This window comes from Castor canadensis, chromosome 16 (genome assembly GCF_047511655.1).
Source record: "Castor canadensis chromosome 16, mCasCan1.hap1v2, whole genome shotgun sequence".
In the NCBI taxonomy this organism is placed as follows: domain Eukaryota; kingdom Metazoa; phylum Chordata; class Mammalia; order Rodentia; family Castoridae; genus Castor; species Castor canadensis.
The window spans coordinates 30,363,347-30,379,649 of record NC_133401.1 but is presented as its reverse complement, the minus strand read 5'-3'; the positions used below and the strand labels follow the sequence as shown (position 1 = coordinate 30,379,649).

Below are 16,303 nucleotides of genomic sequence, written 5' to 3'. Positions count from 1 at the left end.
CATAACAAGTATCTCTTGAAATGTGTATAGAGTAGGTGCTCAAATGAGCAGTCAGTAATTTTAATGTGTTGAAAATTTCTAACAATCTTACAGATAAAACAGACACGTCTCAAATATAACATTACAGAAGTATCTGGTGGAAGGAAAGTTTAGGGAAAATAAACTCACTACAATTATTAAAATATTTAGACAAGAATTAACATGTAAAAATAAGTATTTACACCAGAAAATAGCAAAAAACCCAGGAAAACAGAGCAAGATAGTGTATTCTAAATTGTGTATGTAATGTCTATGACACAAATTACATGAAGAAATGGTTTCATAGCAAAAGAATGAAAAGATTAATCTAGATATAAGGAGCATTTTAATATCAGCCATCTCGGTAATTAGTAGAAAGAGCCAATATAAAACTGTTAAAAGTTCTAGTAAATTCCCACGCCAGAACTGATAACACTTGCCTGATAGGTATGCATGCATACAAATACAGGATGCTTATATTTAGTAAGACTGAATTGTATAGAGCTGAACATGACAATAGGAGTACCATCTTCAATTTGTATAGGATGAAGTGACGTAGGAAGCAATCAATGTATCAATCAACAACAGAAATATATGGAATATACAAAAAAAAATCTGCTATGAAATACTCAACAGCCCAGGCAGCGTGAAGGCAAACTGTGTAATTTATTTTGCTGAATAATCATTTTATCTGAGAGTAATGGTGAATTCATTATTATGAATAAATATATACATCTCAGAATACTGTATTAAATCTTTGGCAAAAATATCACACTAGAAAAATTATTTCATACACATAAATTTCAACCAGGCAATATACATATCTTATTAGGACTGAGCCTGTAGCTCAGTAGTATAAAAGTTGCCTACCATATGTGAGGCCATGAATCTATCCAACATGGGAGAAAAGAAAAAAACAAACTATTTAGGACTAGGGAAATACTTAACTGATAAGAGTGCTTGTCGACCTGCAGGATGCACTGGGTACGATTCTCAGACAACAATTAAAAAGTAAAAACAAATTTTTTAGGGATTAGGAGTATAGGTCAGTCATACAGCAATGGCCTAGCATATGGGAAGCCATGAGTTAGATCCCAAGCATTGCCAAAATAACAATAAAAACCAAGAATATATATAATTGGTGATACACAGATGCCAAACTATACGTTAAAAAAGAGAAAGAGTAAAGCAAAATTCTGCACAAAAGTACTCTCTGAATTGTAATATAAGAGTATCCTTTTGTGAAATTCAAAATCAAATTCTAATGTTGCTATGTGCTATTTTTTTAGTTGTGGAGTGTTGCATTGATATTTATATGTTAAGATTTATCTTTTTGGCCTGTTTGTTCATGTGAATTTCAATAAACTAAAATGTACAAATCTTGAGTGCAGGACTTTGAAGAAATTTTATATTATTGATCTCCATATAATCCCCATTCATACAAAAATGCAGAAAACTTACAGCATCCCCCACCTACTTAGTTCTCATGTATTCTTTCACTTATCTATGGAAATCTATAGCATATACTCCTTTGTGTCTGACTGACATCACTGTTATTCAGTGTCCTCATCTATGACATTCATTGGTGGTGTTGCAATGAAGCAGTGGTTTTAATTGCAATACTTTAGTTTTGTGACTATGTCATTTAAAAATATCTGATTGAGGGGCTGGCAGAGTGGTTCAAGTGGTAGAGCACCTGCCTAGCAAGCATGAGGTCCTGAGTTCAAATCCCAGTACCACAAAAAAATCACATTGATGATTGGGTGAGTGGTTTCAAGTTCTGGGTTATCAGAATATAAAATTGTTTAAACCTCCATGTGCATATATTATGGAGAAAATGCCTTTATTTCTACCCAGTGTACACCAGGAAGTAGATTATTGGTAATATCAATATGGTGAGTTTTACTATTAAAGAGCATTAATGAAAGTATTCAATGAGAATCAATTACCTATGTGGATTATATGAGGACATTGTATACAGTATTATGATCATTTATACAATTTGTGATATGTATCCTTTACATAGTATACTTTATAATTTACTGATTTACAATGCATATTGGTACCAATATGATTATCTGTATTAAGAAACACCTGTATTGATATGTTTGCATGTGAGATCTATTGCATGTAAGTTGATCTGTGGGTAAGTGTATCTATACACTACAACCATTTATACATCTGCATCCATGAATTACTCTGTCAATGTGCTCACCTTTGGATTTATACATGCACACTTCTCTCAATATACATTTTTCTGTTATGTTTGAGATCAATGGGTTAATCTATTCATGTGTCCAGGAGCTATTTGTATTGTGTGTTTGCTTGTGCCAATGGGTGCACATCCCTGTGAGCACTGTTGCTGGTATGTATGGAACTTTTAAGTGTCTGGGTGTCCTGTACCTGTGATCATGAATCTACACCCATAAAATATACCTCCTCTACCTTTGGTTTATGTGTTATTACATATCTGTATGTCTGCGTAGGATTTTGTGCCTCTGTGTGCGTGAGTGTGCACATCTATTTATAGACTTATGGGATTCCTGTAAGGTGTTATATATTCTGAGCTGGCCTGGGTAAATTCCATGTATGCCCTGTTCATCTACCTCTGAGTTACATGACCAGTGTGTCCATACTATATCCAGTTCTTTTTTCTCTAGTCCCATCACCCTAAACCGAGGGGCTATCTGACTGCCCCTCTGGCTCTCCCTGAAGTCCTGTATACATGAGCGTCTCCACTGGGATATCAGTGTCTCTTGCATGCTTAAGATTTCACCTCCTTTGGTCTGCATATGTTTCAAGTGGTAGAATACCTGCCTAGGAAGCACAAGGCTGTGAGTTCAAACCCCAGTACTACCATAAAAACAAAACCCATATCTTTGCCTTTCAGCTAAGATCACTATAGATTTCACCTCCAAGAAGCCTGTCTGACCAGCAACTCAGCTGGGCTAATAAAGTCCCCGGCTCTGCCCTCAGATATCCCCACAGTGACCTTTAATGCCCCAGGGATACTCTGCCTAGGGCCAGTCACTTTAGTTTATAGCTACACAATCTTGGGAAAGTAAACAATGAGATTCCTTATCCATGTTTGCTTTTACGGTCTATCATGAATTTGACTATGTGTTTTATTAGATTTGTTTTAGTCCAAATTTAACCGACGGAGAAAAATTGAAGACTCAGAGAAGACCCTCAAGAGAAGATTTCAAAAGTGAAAGAAAAAAAAAACAGAAGAAAGGATTGGGGCTCACGTGGGAAGAAGAATCAGTAGCCCAAGACTGAGGAAACATCACTGTACAGGATGGTTAAATTGACAGGAAGAATGTCTTCGTTATTGAGGGGCCGGGGTTGTTTCCCATTTTTAAATCAAACTTTAAAAACTCTCAAATAAAATGACATCAGCAAGATGGCAGAATAGGTAGCTTTGGATTCTCCCTTCACCTATGAGCAGACTGAATAAACAGTTACACAGAAGCACAGTCTTGCCACTGCAGAAAGTGATCCAGTCATAGACAACCATTGGCTGAGCTTTTGTGTAGATGAGCAAGGGCATGGGATTCTGGGTAATGTACTTTAGGCCCTGTATGGGATAACACATCTGTACTTACTGTGTTCTCCATGGCAACAGCAAAGAGGCCTTCTGGGATATAAATACAGTATGGGGAATAAAGTTCCAGTGCTCCAGCTACAGGACTGAGGTTTTACTTGCTCTTGAAAAGAAATATATATACACACACACACATACATATATATATATATATATATATATATATATATATATATATACACATATATATATTTGATAAAATTGCACAATCATTGCTTTTAGCACACACTTAGTATAGACAAAACTGACAATACATAAGACCATAAGAAAGCTGTTTAACTTCTATAAAATGAAATAAAAGAGAATGTAATCAGTATAAGGATCAATAATAGAAATACCTGAAAGGTTCTTAGTGTCTTTGCAAAATAAAATCCCATACATTAAGCAAAGATACTCAAAATTGGAGAATATTACCTTTGCAAAATATAATCCCTAGCAGGCCTTATAGTTCCAGCACTTGGGAAGCTGAGGCAGGGGGATCCCAAGTTTGAGGCCAGCCTAGGATACAATAATGTATTCAAGACAGGATACCCTGTCTTGAAAAATAGCACTAATAAAGTAGTAACGATATCCCTAATGACAATTTGATAGGCCTTTTGTGAGTGCTATTATAGGCAGTATTTTCACAAATTAGGAGGAAGAGATGGGTTCAACCCTAATCTTAAGAGTATGGGCCTGGGATACTCACCTGACTTTGCTGCCCAATAATTTCCTCATCATTCCATGCAGTCCCCATGGTCCTTTAACATGCTTACACTCTATTACTCAACCTATAATTTAGTTGTTTAAAAATTATTATAGGATACTTATTATGAAGAGTCATTTATACTTTAAGTAGGGGTGGGAGTATGGCTCCAGTGGTAGAGTTCTTGTCTAGCATGCATGCATGAGGCCCTGAGTTCAATTCCTAGTTCTGAAAACAATTTATATGGATAGATATAGATATAAATATAGATATAAATATGTGTGTATGCATTATATATATGTATATTATATTAGATATAGATATAAATATAGATATAGATATGTGTGTATGCATTATATATATGTATATTATATAAAATGCCATCTCTACATATTTTCATGAGATTGTTAATGGATTCTAAAAGAATACCATTTAATGCACTTATCATAAACAAATGATAAGCAGAAATGCATGCATAGCAAAGACCTTTTCAAATAGGATAATTTTTCCAGTAATAAAAAGCATACTATGTTGTCCCATTCATATTAAGCTCACATCAGAAGAAAACACAGTGGCTACTAGCCATGGAACACAAGTAAGGGTCCAACCTGTGAAGAACATTAAGAAAAAAACTCAGCTGAACATTTTCTCAAAAGTAGGATGAAATTTCCAATCCACTTGTGCACAGCATACTAAAATTTTTTTACCCCTTTTAATTTGGGGGTGTGTCTTAGTTTATCTTTTTTATATATGCATACGTCAAACACATTCAGTAGACAAAATCTTCTGTACACAGCTTGAAGACTTCCTACAAGATTCCCTTGTAATCCCTAACCATGCAAAGGGAAAGATTCCCCCACTAGCTTTACAGGCACTAACCTCATATTGCACAAATGTGACCAGCATCCTGTCCTTTATCATGTACAATATATTAGACTTGCCTGGTAATGACCTTGTCAATTCAGTTCTATAGTAAGTGTTTTAAGTCTGACATGTCGTTGTCACTGAAGGATTTATTTGGAGAAGGGACTATAATTTTTAATTATTGATAAATAATGCAATTCTGATTGTCATAAAACCAACACTTAATTCACAATAAGTTCTGGAAGAAACTGCTTTATTCTGGATATTCTAATCACAACCACTGTCATCACTCCTGACTTCAATCAAAGCTCTAGACTCATGAGGCTACCATGCATTCCCTTATATTCCATGGAAATACCAAACCAACTATGTAGTAGAATTTTTCAAAGACAATGATTTTGTTTTTTCAGAAGAAAAAAATTCCACTTTGTTTAATGAGGCAAATAGCAACACCAAAGTTTGGGCAGGTTAAGGCCTGTGTTGGCCTCAAATGGATTATTTTTTTCCCAGGAAATTAATTCATCTTGGTACATGAAAGCACAAGTTTAAGTCTCCATGTTTTCATTCACTTAAGGGCTTCCACAATTTACCTAAGTATCTCATAGATGACTGTCATTTTAATGATTGCCAATTCTTGGTTATTATGAAGTTGTGACACATTTTTGTGTACATGTATTTTAGTGTAAGAGTACCCAAAGTGAAGCCCTCTCTGAATGTTAGTGCTGGCAGTAAATGCTTTGAACTTATCACCTAAGTGTCTGCTGCTCCACTCTTCAGAATTCCAAGGAGCCAAACTTCAGGAGTCTTTGAAGCAGTCTTTTGAGGTTGTGGCCCTGCCAGTATTTTGGTGGCAGCTTCATCTTTAGATCTGGCAAAAGAGAACACTTGTGATTTCAGATACAAAAGTACTTAAAGTATTAGCAAACGACATGAATATACTCTATGACACGGAGGGGTTCATTGCAGCAATGTAAGGCTGGTTCATCTTTCAAAATTCAGTCAGAACAATCCATCATATCAATAGTATATAGAAGAGTTACCTAATTTGAATACCCATTTACAATAAAAAGCTCTCAGCAAGGTACTAATGAACTTTCTAAACTAGATAAAGAACATTTACATAAAAACCTACAACTATCATATTTAATGGTTAATATCAAATGCTTTCCCCCAAATATCAAGAACAAGACAAGTAAATTTTGTCAAGTTACTCATAATATAAGTTATAACTGGTTCAATATAGACACAAAAGGAAATAGGATAGATATAGAATAGGAAAAAGGAAGCAGTAAGGTGTTTTGTATTTGCCAATAATACTATTTTCATGAAGAAAGCTCTCAGTTATTTAAAATACTGCTAGATCTAATAAGAGAGTTTAGCAATCAACATGGAAAAATGATCCCTCTTTAAACTAAAAATATCTTGTGAAAACTCAAATTAGTCTCATTAAACAAATTATGTGTAAAATGGCATGCATAATGCCCCTCAATTTATTCCCAGATAAAAATATAACAAAAAATGTGACTAGCATTTACAAGGAGAAATTTAAATTTATAAAACACTTATAAAATTAATGAAGAGGATCTAAATAAATAGTGACACACCTTGGGTTCACAGACAGGAAAACTCAACACAGTAAAATTCGTCTCAAAATACTCACTGTATATTTTCAGGGCAATTCTATAAAAACCCAAGATGTTTTGTGAATACATTGACAGAATTTACTTGGAAACCCATAATGAAAACATTTGTGTAGAAAACTAATAAACTTTTAAAATAACAAAAAGGGTAGAATCACTTTACTCAATTTCAAAATTTAATAGATAGCTATATTAAAAGACAGCATGATATTAACTAAAGTTTAGACCTCTACCAATAAAATAATATAAAGAACAAGATCAAGCAGGTGCCAGTGGCACATGTCTATAATCCTAGCTTCTCAGGAGGCAGAGATCAGGAGGATCACTGCCCAGGTGATCCAGAAGCCAGCCCAGGCAAACTATCTCAAAAACACCTAACACAAAAAAAGTGCTGGTGGAGTGGCTCAAGGTGTAGGCCCTGAGTTCAAGCCACAGTATTGAAAAAATAAAAATAAAAAAACAAGATCAAGGACTGGGTGTTAGCTCAAGTGGAAGAGTGCTTTCCTGGCAAATGCAATGCCCTGAGTTCAAACTCCGTAATACTCCCCTGAAAAAAATCACAAGATAACACAGAGATAGACCAAAATCAGTATGCCCCCACTGACTTTAGACTAAGAGGAAAAACGATTAGTAAGGTTGGATGGCCTCTGGGATAAATGTGTTAGAACGAGTAAACATTCATAAGCTAAGCAACAACAACAGAGACTCAACCTCAGCCCCATATGGTAATATAAAAATTAATATGGATCAGAGATTCAAATGTAAAAGTTAAACTATAAAGCTTTTAAATATAGGAGAAAATATTCAGGACCTAAGCCTCGGTGAAGAGTTCTAAGACATGACATGAAAAGGACAAAGTGCCTTACAATAATGACATGGATCAATGCCACAAAAACAACTTTCCCCTCAATGACAATGTTAAACTATACATGTAGTCATTCAAAAGGCTCTGCGAAGAATTCAACATGAATACATAATCATTCTCATAGCTTTCTTTGCAATAAATTTTTAACAAGAGGTAATATTATGACATGTAATTCAAACACTAGGCTCCAAAAAACACCAAAGGAGAAATTCCAAAATACCCTGACTATATTAGGTTTCCATCACTATAACAAAATACCTGAAACAATCAACTTGTAAAGGTAAAGGTTTATTTTGGCTCAGTTTTGGAAATGCCACCCCATGATTGGCTGGCCCTGTGGTTTTTTGTCCTGTTGAGAGGCACACAGCATGATGGGAACATGTGGCAAAGAAAAGCCACTCACCAGATTATGAGGCATAAAGCAATACAGTGAGCAAGGCAGCACCCAGGGCCAGACGGTCTACTTCAAGCAATGCACACAGTTATTTAGAGACTTCCTACAACACTCATCTCTTAAAAGTTTCACCACCACTGAATAGCAACTACCTCAGGACAAACCTTTACAACAGGAGTTGTTGGAAGGCACTTCAGACCCAAACTACAACAGTGACAAGAGCATTAACTGTTCAGTCTTTGTGAGCAGGCCAGTGGTAACGATTGTAAAATGACAAACTCTTGTACATGCACAGACAGAATCACCTGTTAAAGTTACATTTGCAGTACAGTGAATCTCACACACTCTTTTATAGGATTAAAAATGATATTCGTTCTCCATGTTTATTTTTCTGAGTTTATCCTGAAACTTTAATTTAGTTTAGCTACATTTAATTGTTTTGGCTCTTATTCAAACTCTAGAAATTTGTTCAGGTAGGAAAATTGTTGGAATCTGCCTACCATGTTCAATCCACAGGGCCACAGAAAGACGGGAAAAGGAAAAAGGAAATTCCTGAGATCAACCTGTAGGAAACTGTAGAAAGCCTATTTAAGGAGTGGTAAAGAAGATGAGAGGTCAATCAGAGGGAAGAATTAGGACTCACATGGATTATGCTTCACAGAGTCATACCAGCATAACCTTGCCCACAGGAAACAAAAAGAAAAAACAAGCAAAAAGACTGAGAACAAGTACAAGCATGAGTGTCAGGTGCTTAAAAATTGTTTGATGTTAAAAACAAAGAATCCTAACTGCATTCATATGTAAAACTGTATATTCTTAAATATAAAAGTATTTTATAACTCAAGTCTCCACGTTTCTTCTAATAGACTATTGATCCTGATCAAGAGTAGAACAAAGACTGAAGAACAAAAAAGGCTTTCAGTAAATGTCTTCAAACATTCCCCCATTTGTCTAACCATCCTGACACTGCACAGCAATGAATACACAAAAAAAAAAAAAGAGCACAAGGCCCTTTGTTTCAGAAGCAACACCCACTCTCCCCAAAGAGTGGCTGTCACAGTCATCTAAAAGCCATGCTTTCATGTCTTTCTTTTTTCTGTATCTCCTCCTCCTTCTAAAAGCTATCCCTGAGAAGAAAGATATGCCTAAGGTTTTTGTGTGAGTACTGTAATACTTGACCTCTCGTACAGATGAATTCTCAGACGTACAAGACAATAGGCTGGGTCAATTTCAAACATGACTCTTAAAAAGACAAGTGACAATTTAGAAAATCTTTTCACAGAAAGATGATGCAAATGGAGATTTTCTTAAAATATATATGGGCAGAGGCTCAAAGAGACGTTTCCTCTGCCCACAGATTCTCTATTATTTATATTCAAAATTTTTTTCAATAATAGAAGTTCTTACGTGTCAACTGAAGTTTGCTCACTATAAAAGGCCTCACCTCATCTGTTTCCCTGATAGTGTTTCTGAAGAATGAACTTTTTGATGTTGATGGAGGCATGTCTTATAAACAAAGGCCTTTCCACATTCTTTGCACTCATAAGGTCTTGCTCCAGTGTGAACTTTCTTGTGTTGGACAAGGTGGGAGCTACTAGTGTAGGTTTTCCCACATTCACTGCACACAAAGGGCCTTGCTCCAGTGTGAACTCTCTTGTGTACGGTGAGGCTTGAATTATAGGCAAAGTGTTTCCCACATTCATTGCACTCATAAGGCTTTGATTTGGTATGAACTCTCTGATGTGCAATAAGGTTGGACTGATATCTACATAACTTTCCACATTCACCACACTCATAAGGCATTTCACCACTGTGGATTTTCTGATGCTTGGCAAGTGAACCTTTATGGTTAAAGGCCTTCCCACACTGACTGCATGAATAAGGCCTTGCGTCAGTGTGAATGATCTGATGCTGAATAAGGATATCTTTGAAGCTAAAGGCTTTCCCACATTTGTTACATTTGTAAGACCTTGTCCCTGTATGAACTCTCTGATGTTTAAGGAGGCTAGATTTACGACTGAAGGATTTCCCACATTCAGTGCATCCAAAAGGTCTTGCCCCAGTATGAATCCTCTTGTGCTCATTAAGGTAGGAACTTTGGCTAAAGGATTTCCCACATTCACTACACTTGTAAGGCCTTTCTCCGGAATGAAATCTTTGGTGGTGAGCAAATGTGTCACGATGGCTGAAGGTTTTCCCACATTCACTGCATTTAAAGGGCCTTTCTCCTGTGTGAATTCTGTGGTGCTCAATAAGCTTATCTCTGCGGTTGAAGGTCTTCCCACATGCACTGCATTTAAAGGGCTTTTCTCCGGTGTGGACTCTCTGGTGTTGAACAAGTGTATGTTTGCAGCTGAACGTCCTTCCACATTCACAGCATGTGTAACATGTTTCTCCAGTGTGATATTTCTGGTGCATTTTTAGGAGGGACAGGTGAGTGAAGGCCTTTCCACATTCCTTACACACATGAGACTTTTCTCCACTGTGAATTTTACTGTCACTAAAAAGAGAAGACTTCCCCTTGAGTACATTTCCACCTGGTAGGCATCTATAGTGTTTCAACTTAGAATGAGTTATCTGGTGGTCAAGATGAGGAAAGGTGTTCAGGAATATTTTCCCATCATCACTGTAATTCGCATTAATTTGCCCACCATGGTCTCCTTGCTGTTTCCAGAGACTGGAGCTGTGTGGGAGAGAATCTATGTGCTCAGTTCTTTTATGAGGACTCACCACATTGTGTGTGGTCAGGTGCTGGAAGAGGCCATGGCTGTCTGGCATGTCCACGCTTTCTTCCTTGCATGTATAAGGTGTCTCTAACCTGTGGCCTGTATAGCTCTTCACAAATGAGGTCCTTCCATCATTCCCTCTGAAGAGATTCCCTCCACATTTCTTTTGGTGCTGGGGAAATGCTGCACTCACAGAGAATCCTCTCCTACATAACTCAATACATCTGTGCAGTTTCTCCATAGGATATGATTTCTGGTGTTCAGCCAGGTACAAAATGTCTTTCAAGAGTGGGTCACACATCTCATGTTGTTGGGTGTTCTGGATCAATAGACCTGACTCTTTAGCTATGGTCTGTGACACTTCTTCCATGGAAATGCTCTGCTCAGAAAGTGCCTCCTCATTATCTGTTTCACACCAACAACCTGGAAACAAAGACATTCTAGTGAGGAGCATTTCAACTTTGGTGAGAAGCAGCAGTCTCATCACTATTAGTTTGTTGGAATGACAAGTGAGCCAGGTCAGTACAGGGGCCACTACACATCATAGAATGGAGTATCCCTAAGGATACATAGAAGACTCCTAATTTACTCCTGTGCAAAAGGATTTCAGTATGGCATTGTGCTCTATGCACAAGGGTGTGTGCAGTTCTCCAAAAAATGTGACTCCAAGCAAGTAGCTGTTTCTCAAGGATTTCCAAGTACACAATTCATCATGTTAAGGAAGCATTTTTCTAAGCACTACATAGGAAGCAGAGGACAGAAAGAGAGATATGAAGGTCAAAAAGGTGAGGAAATGGCCAAGGGATGGAAGACAGGAAAAAAATGACTAGTGAGCAAGGTGATAAGAATTAGGTAAAGGATAAATGAAGTATCATTCTGGTCCTTGGCAACAAAACATGGCTGGACAGAAAAAGGATGACTGTTTGATTTGAATCCAGTACTAACACCATACCTCCCCCAACTCCCATTTACTCAGCCAGGCCTTCACCAGGCCTCCCTTACTGTGGCCAAAGTAATCTCTGTCAGACCCCAGAGCTTTCTACCCTTCTCCAACTAGGCAATGACATGGAAGCTAGAGGAAGAAAGTCTGAGGAAAACGAAAGGCAAGTGAGTCATCCAGGTGGCATATACTAGAGAAGAAAAAACAACATATTGAAGAAAAAAATTCCCAGCAGAGATTTTGCAGAGCAGCCCCAAGTCCGCGTTAGTATCTCTAATTTCAGGCCAACTCAGGCTCTTGCCAATATCAGTGAGAGGGTGAATAAGGTCCAGTGAGTGTCTAGCCTGTGTAGAATGCATACAGTGACTGAGAACCCGCCAGCTACTTCTTGCAAGGATTTGGGGAAGTGGGTGGTTAATCTATGCTCTGCAAGCAAGAGGACACTGCTCAAAGCAAGGAAGAGAACACTGCTCAAAGCACAACCCGGAAAGTAGCAGCCACTCTGGATACTTGAGAAGGAAAAGAGGCACAGATCTGGCTGGGCAGAAAGAAAAGTACCTAAGAGACAATCAAACTCATCAAGCACACTGGGATAGGAGGAAAGGCCTGTAGTCTCATAGATGGCCATGAGCAACTCCTCCTGCCTGTTACTCTGATCCTCATGTCAGCCTCTTTCTTTCTTTACAGGATTGACTGACTGACTGCTTCAATTATAAGGAAGAGGATGGGACAAAATTGATAGAATGTCACTTAAGAGATCATGATACTATCTTGGTTTCCACTCTGGGCACTATCCCTTGCTCACTTGCTCAAATATAAGTAACTTCCATGTTATGAGGTACACAAAGAGAGGCCTCTATCTAACACCCAGAAGGAAATAATGCTCTCACTCAAGCTTGGGATTGGACTCTTCCCATGACTGGCCTTCAAATGATACCACAGTTTTGATGACAGATTGACTGAAACCTCATGAGAGACTCTGAGCCAAGAGCATACACATGAGCTGTGATCAGAACCCTAAGGCAGTGAAAATGAGACAGATACCTTTTAGTGTTTTAAGCCATTAAATTTGAGGATAATTTGTCATGCAGAAATAAATAACTCAGTCTTACCTGGTATGGTCACAAGTGCAAAGTTCTCCAGCATCACATCAAGGTACAAGAATCTTTGAGTTTCATCAAGAAGTTCCCACTCTTCCCAGGAAAAGTGCATGAACACATCTTCAAATGTCACATAGCCCTAGCATGATAGGGATAATTAAGTCCATAGGCAGCACCTCTCAAAGACACCATCCCCCAGATTATTCACTCACATACATACAGCCTTTAGTCCCTCTCTTCCCCAGGCCTCCCAACTCAAGAGGACATACCAGGCCTTGGGACCACTAATTACTGCACTCTGCAGGTCACTCTCACCACGGTGTACAGCCCAGAGCAGAACCAGGGGAGTGTGCATAGATGTTGTCTAAACACTAGGACTGGTATGAAGGATCCCAAACACTCTCCTGCCAATCAGTTCTCCTGGTTTGTCCACACCATACCTTCTGAACACAAGTAAATCTCAGCTCGGCCTTCTCACAGAAATCACCAACACTAGAGCCGTAAGATTATAGCTCATGCTGCTCCTAACATGAGCATCACTGTTAGGATCATACCTTCCTTGCATTTGGTAATCCCACCACCACCATCTTCCTGGCACATATCATAGCATCTCAATGGCATCCCACACATGCAACTCTTCACATTTGCCTGTCTTCATAACATGCACAGTTCTGCACACTGGCCCTCATAAATTGAATATCTTCAATATAACCCTCTCCACAACGAAAAATCTGCATGTGCAGCTTGATGCCTCATCTACGGGGACTCTGGACCTTCTGAAACTAAACATGACCTCATTCCTGATATGACCACTAAATTCACTCCTGCCAGGAATTTCAACATCCTAGTTGATGGTCTTCCATCATTCTTTTTCTTTTCTTTTTTCTGACAACATTATTCCATTTAAAGAAAAAAAGCAAATTAAACCCTGGGGAACATTCATGAATCCTTCCTTTCTCTCATTCACCCTACAAGTCACTACCCTGTCACCCTACTTCAAAACAAATATTAAATTCACCAATTTCTCTCACGTCCACAGCTACTCCTCTGGGTCAAACTCCATCAACAATATTGCAGTAGACTAGTTGTCATACATACATGCTGTACTCAGCCTGAAAAGTACAGTAAGCCTGTTAAAACCTGAGACAAATCATCCCTCCTCCACCTTCCAAATCTTCCATGGTTTTACCACTCTCAAAACAAAGGCCTAGTTTTCCAACCTGCCCTTCCTGCCTGACTCCTACCCATACTGTCCATGCCCAACAGACATAGTTAAGAACTGTGGTTCCTTAAGCACTGCTAACTCAATCTTATCTCCAAGCATTTCCATATCGCAGATCCTGGGGTTAATAAACCCTTCCAGTTCTCACCCCATTGCTCCTCAGTACTCGGACCCTCTCCATATAACACCTGGTCTGGATTCAGGACACCGAACTACAATTGACCCCGCCTCTCCTACAGATCCCCTAGACTGAACTGCAGATAGAAGGATAATCCACGAAACCAAGGACATCAAAGTCCCTGAGAAAACCTTATCAGCCTATTAAGAAACATATAAAACACAGAGGTCTCTCTAACCTCCACTGCCACCACCATAGCCTACCCACCGTCAACACTGATCTGCACCACTACAGTACACCCTACCCTGGTTCTCCTGCTCACCTCCATGTTTCCTTTGCTACCCACTCCGCAGCAAGAATGCCACTCAGACCTGAGCCACAGCTCCTCCATCTCAGTACTAAGCCTTCCATGGCTTCCCACCAGCCTCAAATGGCTGTTTGAAGCAAGCCGGGGCAAACAGTTCCCCAGACCCTATCTCAAAAAAAAAAAAACCTTCACAAAAATGGGGGTGGGGGGGCAGGCTGGAGGAGCGGCTCAAGGTGGAGGCCCTAACTTCAAGCCACAGCACCACAAAAAAAAAAAAAAGTGGCCTAACTTAAGATACAAACTTACTCTAAACTGTGTCTCAGCGCACTAACTCCTTTGTGGAGCGCCCGCTCTCGCGCCATTTGCCTCTTCTCTTAATGGCGTCCTAATAAATCTTTGCTTTCTCATAATTGACTCCTACTCTCCGCGGCTCCAAAATCCACCGCAACTGTCCTGTCCAAGCACCTGTCCACGCTGGCTCTGGAGCCTTGCAAACCCATCCATGGCTCACGCCGTTGATCCTGAGAATAGAACCGTCTCCACACTGACAGCCAAGTGACCACCCAGTGACCGTCCCCCTCCGACCCACCCCCCCACACGGTTGTAAACTCGGGAGGAGGCGACGAGGGTCCGGGGTCCAGGACACCGCAGTCTCCACGTGCGGGCGAGGGCCTGGGGGAACTTCTATTCACCTGAGCCGGGTCCATCAGCGCAGTCGCCGCCGTGTGCGGATCCGGGTCGCTGTGGGGCATGGCGGGATCGGCGCAGGGTGACCCCGCCGTGGCGGTCGCACTGGACGCCTGGGCCTGCTGGGTGGGGAAACGGCACCGGATCCAGACGCGACGAGAACAGACGGCAAGGTGCCCAGAGCTCGGGAAGGTTGCAGGTCCGCCGCGCTAGTCCGCCCAATCCAGGACGGACGTCACGGGTCGTCACACACGCGCGCGGAGAAAGGTCTTGTCCTCCACCGTAAAGTTCCAAAGATGAAACAGCAACCGTCACGGCCTGTGCGGAGACTTCCGGCGCAGGCTTACGTCAAAATGGCCGCTCCGGAAGTCCCGCCCCTTGGCCATGCGCCTTGCACACATTCTGGGTGATGTAGTTCCTGCCGGGTCAGCCATATGCCAAGGGCACCACCCCGAGACATAGAGGGAAAAAAGGGTAGAGGAAATAAGCTTGGACCACCAATCTCCCGTTAGAAGGGACACACTCAAATTTCTTTGGTCATTTCAGACAGTGGCACACCTCAGAGATCGCCAGTAGGTAAAGCAAAACATCCATTGAGATGGCAGAACAGATAATAGAATGATTATAATCAAGAAAACAACAAATCCTAGTGAGGATTGAGGGATATAGGGACGGTCATTCACTGTTGGTGGGACTGTAAACTAGTGCAATTGCTATGGAATTTGGTATGGAGGTTCCTCCACAGCACTAAAAAGAGAGCTACCATATGATCCTGCAGAAGAAGTACACAATGTACATAGAGACAACTGCACCCCACGTTTATTACAACCCTATTCCCAACAGCCAAGTTATGGAATCAGCCCCAGTAACCACCTACAGATGAAAGGAGTATAATTCAGCCATAAGGAAGAATGACATTATGTCATTCTGTAGCAGGGAGGAGCATCAGAAAAAAACAAACTAGGCCTGAGTCCTGAAAAAGTAGCAGGGAGGTAGGGATGACATAGCAGAGAGAGAAAACCTGAGAAATCTGAACACGAGAAAGGTCACGTAGCACCAGGAAGGGGAAAGTCACATAGCAGTAGCATAAAGTAGCCAATAAAATTAAATATAACCATATATGAATTAGATCT

At 39.9% G+C, this 16,303-nt stretch overlaps 1 protein-coding gene across 4 annotated transcripts; it reads right to left on the bottom strand.

Annotated features, from left to right (window-relative positions):
• Window positions 1-27: 27 nt before the first annotated feature.
• LOC109690673 (uncharacterized) lies at window positions 28-15,528 on the bottom strand. Of its 4 annotated transcripts, none has more exons than XM_020170134.2 (5): window positions 15,176-15,528; window positions 12,849-12,975; window positions 9,515-11,219; window positions 5,922-6,039; window positions 28-4,915 (listed from the first exon to the last, which is right to left on the bottom strand). In XM_020170134.2, exons 1-4 carry the CDS (start codon window positions 15,233-15,235, stop codon window positions 5,922-5,924), a joined length of 2,010 nt encoding a protein of 669 aa, XP_020025723.2. In that variant the 5' UTR covers window positions 15,236-15,528; the 3' UTR covers window positions 28-4,915. The 4 variants fall into 4 exon arrangements, with proteins under 4 accessions (XP_020025723.2, XP_073914607.1, XP_020025722.2 ...); XM_074058506.1 differs by having other exon boundaries at window positions 28-4,392; XM_020170133.2 differs by lacking the exon at window positions 28-4,915 and having other exon boundaries at window positions 5,408-6,039; window positions 15,176-15,527.
• Between the last annotated feature and the right edge of the window lie 775 nt (window positions 15,529-16,303).

Excerpts from the sequence above, each read along its gene's own strand:
- LOC109690673 (XM_020170134.2), bottom strand. The coding sequence starts at position 15,235 with ATGCCCCACAGCGACCCGGATCCGCACACGGCGGCGACTGCGCTGATG. Across the intron at positions 12,976-15,175 it reads CGCTGATGGACCCGGCTCAG|GGCTATGTGACATTTGAAGA; the intron begins GTGAATAGAAGT and ends CTATCATGCTAG. Across the intron at positions 11,220-12,848 it reads TGCACTTGTGACCATACCAG|GTTGTTGGTGTGAAACAGAT; the intron begins GTAAGACTGAGT and ends CTTTGTTTCCAG.